The sequence below is a fragment of the Oncorhynchus tshawytscha genome, linkage group LG33 (genome assembly GCF_018296145.1).
Source record: "Oncorhynchus tshawytscha isolate Ot180627B linkage group LG33, Otsh_v2.0, whole genome shotgun sequence".
In the NCBI taxonomy this organism is placed as follows: Eukaryota; Metazoa; Chordata; class Actinopteri; order Salmoniformes; family Salmonidae; genus Oncorhynchus; species Oncorhynchus tshawytscha.
Genome location: NC_056461.1, coordinates 31,432,456 through 31,439,685, shown reverse-complemented (window position 1 = coordinate 31,439,685; position 7,230 = coordinate 31,432,456). Strand labels below are relative to the sequence as shown.

Sequence of the window (7,230 nt, the reverse complement as noted above, 5' to 3'; positions counted from 1 at the left end):
TCTTTTCGCATGGAATGACTCTTGAAGCCACATTAGGCCTAGGACCTGCACAAGCACCTAGGACTATGTGATAAAGTCCTGTTATTTCTTATCCACCAGTTTGTTCTTTTTTGCTCACTCGCCTCACTTTTCTGGGGGGAAAATCCATTAAACAGTGAATCAATTTTGTCTGGCTTAACAATTTATTCAGTATCCCAGGGGTAGGCAAAATAATGCTAAAATAATGTAGATAATAATGTATAGGCTGTAGAGCAGGGGTGTCAAACTCATTCCACTGAGGGCCTTGTGATGGCTAGTTTTTTTCATTTTTTTTTCAATTAAGACCTAGACAACCAGGGGAGGGGAGTTCCTTACTAATCAGTGACCTTATATCATCAATCAAGTCCAAGGGAGGAGCAAAAACCCGCAGACACTCAGCCCTCCGTTGAATGAGTTTGACATGCGCTATAGAGCAACAAAAAAAATAGAAACTATTGGAACCAAGATTAAAAAATAACTGACATTGGAGGGAATGTTGGAACAAACGAATGAAATTACTGTTAAGATAAATGTATGCTTAATCCAGTATAAACTAATGTATAGAATCTGCAGCATAAAGGTAGAGTCCAAAAATGATGGGCGGAGTTAGAATGTTGGCTGTCAGAAGTGTTACAATGGAAATGTACTTTTAATCCCTCTGTGCATATTTCCAGACATGGCGTATGAGACTGCAATGTAAATGTACTTTTAATCCCTCTGTGCATATTTCCAGACATGGCGTATGAGAGTGCAATGTAAATGTACTTTTAATCCCTCTGTGCATATTTCCAGACATGGCGTATGAGAGTGCAATGTAAATGTACTTTTAATCCCTCTGTGCATATTTCCAGACATGGCGTATGAGAGTGCAATGTAAATGTACTTTTAATCCCTCTGTGCATATTTCCAGACATGGCGTATGAGAGTGCAATGTAAATGTACTTTTAATCCCTCTGTGCATATTTCCAGACATGGCGTATGAGAGTGCAATGTAAATGTACTTTTAATCCCTCTGTGCATATTTCCAGACATGGCGTATGAGAGTGCAATGTAAATGTACTTTTAATCCCTCTGTGCATATTTCAGACATGGCGTATGAGAATGTAAATGCAATGTATATTTCCAGACATGTATGAGAGTGCAATGTAAATGTAAATCCCTCTGTGCATATTTCCAGACATGGCGTATGAGAGTGCAATGTAAATGTACTTTTAATCCCTCTGTGCATATTTCCAGACATGGCGTATGAGACTGCAATGTAAATGTACTTTTAATCCCTCTGTGCATATTTCCAGACATGGCGTATGAGACTGCAATGAGATACCAGATGGGTTGGAGAATACTTTTCTTGTCAATCATCTTAAAAAAAAATGTTTACCTAAAAACTGGAAATGAACTAATCCTCCATCGTTTACACAATGGAAAGGTCAAATTCTTTAACTGAATGTTGAAAGTGCGTGGGTGATAGAGAGAAACAAAATGGTGCAGTTTGAGGCCATGTGGCAGAGAGTGATGCAGGAGGTGGGGGTGTGAACAGGTGTTGTCTGGGCAGGGGTGATGTTGTGGATATTTGTGTGTGTCTGTATGTTGTAGTTTATATGTGGATGTTTTGTATTGTAAAACAAATTATAAAGCATTATTAGACCTTTTGGAACTATCATTCAATACCAGCTTGTTCATTTTCACTTGTGGCAGGAAAAGTGGAAGCTGAGGAGGAACACATAGACAGGAGATCTGACTGGTCTGTTAGGATGGAGAAGTTGCTCTCAGATTCACTGACGCTGCCAGTTTGGGGAACCAGACTGTACTCACGAACAGGACAGGCAAGCTCAGTGAAGTTAGACTGGAAGCAAACACCTTCGGAGATGTGAAGCCAGGCCTTCAAAGGTAGAGGTTATGTAATAAGAGATTTGATTTACACTGTAGATAATAGATGCAGGTACCACTTGTAAGATACAAAGATTATAATGAAGTGCAGTGAATGGTAAAGAGCAAACAGTGATAAATAGTACCTCTACAGTGTCCTTGTCAAGAAGGTCCTTCAGGCTCTTTACTGGATTAGGCACAATGGGAATGAGGATGAATCTCAGTCGTTCTCTACAAAGAGATAGGGTCCGTTCAGAATCAGAGTATCACTTTTTTTCAGAGGAAGAATGGAGGAGACTTTGATTTTTTTATAATGTAAACTATACCCCTTGATTTTAGTCTTTATTTGGGGCCTAAGTGTGGCGTTAACTTCTGTTGGCAAACCCACCTTTCCCTGTAGACCAGCATGCAGGCCAATATGAAGAGTGTCATGGTACCCACTAATGACAATACTGGCTTCCACACAGACATTGAGCTGCCAGATATGTCTAGGCCAAAGAGAAAGGTTGACATAACAAAGTCCTGACAGAAGTTTGAGCACTACTTTATAACCATAAAGCAAAGCAGAGATTTTGTAATGTAATTTACCTGTGATGTTATTTCCCTTCATGGAATCCCATTGAATAGGCTGACTCCATTCACTCCAGAACTTGGACTCGCCACACATGTCGTTTACTCGTGCTCTCACTTGAAACTCATACCGACTGCTCTTTAACGGGAAAGCCACAGCATACTTTTGTTCCGTGCTTGGAGTAGATGTCTGAAGAAAGGAACAAAGAGAGTGGAGGAGAGAGAGTTTTTTCATGACCAGTAGGCTACAGTGTCCAAACAGTGGTCCAACTCCTGAGTCCTGATCCATGCCCACCTTCCACTTGTCGCTGTTTATTCTGTAGCGAACTTCACTCTCAATGCATAAGGTGTTCTTGCTGTTGTTCCAGTACAGATTCAGCTCTGGGTCTTTGTTCATCTCAACTGACAGGTTGACAGGAGGGTAAAGCTTCACTAGAAAAAGCGTTAAGGAGGGTCAAATGTTAACGACACATCAAATGAAGATTGAAATAGGAAAAACACAAGTTAAAAAGCCTAAAGATGACTATTGCTCTTCATGTTACATGCTGTTATGTATGTAAGGTTCTGATTTGATTGATAGAAAAAAACCTACCCATGCTTTTCAGGTTATGGTCCTGCACATAACTGTTGTTCTGATGGACCAGCTTGGTTGTCATTGATCTATACCTGTCAGACTTGTCATAGGACAGTCTACATCCCACAGCATAACTCTTCTCCTGGAGATATGTTGTGCACTCCTCCATATTACCTTTAATGGACCTAAACACATACCATGTGAAAATGATGGATGAGAATTAGTACCAAAGATTTGATAGTCACAATCACATCTCTCTCGGTCTCGAAATCCCTTTCAAGGAGGAAACTCACTCACTTCAACCACAAACAATGTGTAGCATCCATCACGTTGATGCACGGCAAGCATTTTGTACCAAAGAGCTCAACACCCATCGCCCAACACATATGTTGAAAGTAAGACAGGGTACTGCCATTGCACTAACCTTTTGTGGAAGAAGGTGTAGTTGACCTCTGGACTCCCCTGTTCACTCCAGGTGCAGTTGACATAATCCAGGTTAATGATCAGGCAGTTTACATCTGCAAAAGCATCAGAAATTTCCATTAAAAACTCCTAAGGTCGATTTCTACACCCGCGTGGACATCTAATTAGCGTAATACAAACATCCTCAATATAAATATCTCTCACTTTAAGCTAGAGATATGTTTTCTTTTCATTGGATACATTAAAATCCACCGCATCCGCCTATGTAACACTTCCGCATCTTCGGTGAAAGGTGACAGAGCTAGAGTGGCGTTTGTCAGACCTGGAGACATCCCATCTGAGGTGAAAGGTGACAGAGCTAGAGTGGTGTTTGTCAGACCTGGAGACATCCCATCTGAGGTGAAAGGTGACAGAGCTAGAGTGGTGTTTGTCAGACCTGGAGACATCCCATCTGAGGTGAAAGGTGACAGAGCTAGAGTGGTGTTTGTCAGACCTGGAGACATCCCATCTGAGGTGAAAGGTGACAGAGCTAGAGTGGTGTTTGTCAGACCTGGAGACATCCCCAAAATCGATCTTATCATAAAATCGTCTGTAGGGTCCGAACGGTTTGGCCTACCAACTATTATGATGACTCTATGGAAGGATGACTCCCACAAGCGTCTTGGGACTCGCCTGAAGTTGGTCCAGCCGATATGCCAACTTCTATTAATATGACCCCTCTGTGTAATGTTTCTAGGACGCCCACAGGTCTCACAAGACTTGTCTGAAGGTCCCAGGTACCAGTCAAAAACATTTATCGAAGTATACATATGGAGACTGTTTAGTGCCAAAAATAAGGGGTTAAATACATGTAAAAAAACAACAAATAAGAAATGTTTCCTGGTCCTTCTTATATCTCTCAGATATAGGACAGACACTTCAGAACAAATTTCCTTTAGATGTTGTTGTTGTTAAGGGACTGTTGTTCCATGTAGGGAATCTGTTATTCAATGTGTTTGTATGGGCTAATAGCAGTAAGGCCCCAAATAATTATTATCTGAGTTTTTTCGCCCCTGCCTACTGGAGTCCTCCTTGCTAGCTAGCTGGAGCGACACGGGTAGAGAACATCCTTCGCGCCCACCTGCCCTCAGCGTCGTTAACAGAACTGCGGGAAAACAGTGCCCGAGTGGCAGGGGTGAAGGACACTGTCGACCGTTGTACGGCTAGCTAGCAACAGTTGTGCCCTTGCCCCTTCTGTGGGGTTTATCGGCGGCTGGCATCCAACATTACTGTGCATTGACGCCACCTACTGTACTGTGCTGGGCGTAAAAAGGTCACAAGCAAAACTTTTATTTTTCTCTTGCAAAAACCACGCTTCAGTAACCACGTTTCCATCTAACCATTTCATGCGGATTAATTACTGACGCATAAAAAGCCACGAAGGGGCTGATGAAAACATGAAATACCAGTACAATTTTAAAATGCAGACAGACAATTTGTCAGATACACATGGTAGAATCTTTGTGCGTCTGGAAAATGAATTATCTGAGAAACGGCTGTGGAGACGCGTTTATGCGCAAATATTGATATAATAACCATCATATCGAAGTAAAATTGGGAGTCACAAGATTATATGTTCTGTGATCCTCCCACTACGGCTCGGGAAAGCATGCAATTTATAAGGATACAGATTCATTAAATTATGATAAACTTCACAAGGTGGTGAATGTGCAAGGTGATGAGCTTGATACTCCTTTCCTATAAATATATAGGGTATTATTCTGGTGACATGATGATTGATGCTTGGCTGCCGTTTGACAAATACCGTTCTTATCCATAATGATCTCATGTATCTACCAGCAGTTGGCTAAACCGCATGTGCCAAGACCAGAGTGGGCACATTTGCTATGTAATGCAACCGTTTTTGTGACAAAACCATCAGTAGAGTTGACAATGTGATGGAAACCCATTTAACTTGTATTTTTCATTCGGTACATGTGCATTTAAAGGCAAACTTCATTTTTATATGCATTAGGTCATACGCACAGACTTTAATCTGCAAAAATTCTGTTTGATGGAAACACATCTCTGGTGGGAAAATGCACATCTTTTTTTTAATGCAGATTTTTAGAATATTCACATGAAGATCTGTTGCAAATTGGATGGAAACATAGCTAGTTTCTAATAAAATTGAAGTGGTTGAAGTGTTTCCATGACTCATTTAGTTAAATTGTGCATTAATAAACTGGCGAAAGCCTATGTGCCCTCCCACATATCTGTTTCATGTCTCAGGTATATTCTATGTCTCAAAATCCACCCCTGTTGAACAGATAAAAATGTTCATCTTTAGATAGTTTCTCCGATATCTGCCATTTTCATTACATTGCTTTAGTCAAATAAACCTGGGTCAATGGAAACCTGCCTATTGAAAACCTATTGAATCCTTTAAAGGGGAGCTGTGGTATATCAAGATGAGTTGCATAATTACATTTGATGTTACCAGATTTTTAAGAGACAAATCAGATAACATATTACGGGGTCTATACATTCATGTATATCATGACTACACTCTTAGAAAAAAAAGATACTATCTAGAACCTAAAGGGGTTCTTTGGCTGTACCCATAGGAGAACCCTTTTGGTTCCAGGTAGAACCCTTTACACAAAGGGTTCAACATGGAACCCAAATGTGTTCTACCTGGAACCAAAAAGGGTTCTCCTATGTGGACAGCCAAATAACCTTTTTCTAAGATTGCAGAGTACTTTTCCACCATCACATTGAATTAAATGAATCATTTTATCAGTATGTGAATGTATGAGACGAGATGGATGGCCATGTTACAGGAAACCACAAAGTAGTTGACGTCAATCTCAGACTAGCAGGGGACTTTTGGTGTCACAGCAGCAATAGAAATGGCACATGAAACAGTCTTTAGTTCCCGTTTCTTAGTATTTTGTGTTTCCAAGAAGAGGCCATCATTGAAAAAAACCTTATGTTTCCATATATAGGTTATGTAATAGTTTGATCACATGAATTAATAGAGTACCTGGTATGAAATGGCATTGGCCTATAAAAGAGTAGGCCTATAATTACTATAACTTATATATGTTGCCATTTTACTATGTAATTCAGAAGTTAATAGTAGGTAAATAGTAATAAACTAAATAAATATAAAGTTGAACCAAAAACATGACAAAAAATGACAAATACAATAACAACAAATAGTAGTCAACTGAGAGCATGAAACCAACAACTCACAATGAGAGTAGACCTACACCAAAAATAAGGGACAAACTAAAACTCATTCCCTGATTAACACAATAAATTATAATAAATCCTTCTATGACAAGGTCAAAAACAGTATCAATAGTTGAGGGCACATTGGCCAGATGTGTTTTCATTGCACCAGGTCTTAAACATGTTTAATAAACTAACATTATTCATAAATATTTAATATCACAGGTGTAGCATCCAACAGGACAATCTTACTGGGGGTGGAGGGAGCCTCATATCCTTGGAGAGAGACGAGGAGAAATAGCCAGCTTCCAACCATCTTCATGTCAAAATGTGTCTTCCTCTTCACTCCCCTTTACTTCCTCTCTTTTATACAGCTACGGTAGGCCTACATGTGTGCTACATTTCCTGTGGCAGTGGCCACATCATCTACTCTATAAAAAATACAGGAAAAGTCTAACAATCAAAGCAGCTCAATAACAAGCAAACAATGTTATAACACATATATTAACTATCTACAAACTGATATATAAACATGTATAATCTGATCCTTCAATTAAAGTGCT

General features: G+C 39.9%; 1 protein-coding gene across 1 annotated transcript; it reads right to left on the bottom strand.

Moving 5' to 3' along the window:
• Window positions 1–1,270: 1,270 nt before the first annotated feature.
• LOC112231168 (cytokine receptor common subunit gamma) lies at window positions 1,271–7,027 on the bottom strand. The gene is made up of 8 exons (XM_024397762.2): window positions 6,920–7,027; window positions 3,453–3,546; window positions 3,047–3,213; window positions 2,750–2,886; window positions 2,473–2,644; window positions 2,273–2,372; window positions 2,031–2,115; window positions 1,271–1,897 (listed from the first exon to the last, which is right to left on the bottom strand). Exons 1-8 carry the CDS (start codon window positions 6,987–6,989, stop codon window positions 1,676–1,678), a joined length of 1,047 nt encoding a protein of 348 aa, XP_024253530.2. The 5' UTR covers window positions 6,990–7,027; the 3' UTR covers window positions 1,271–1,675.
• Window positions 7,028–7,230: the final 203 nt, after the last annotated feature.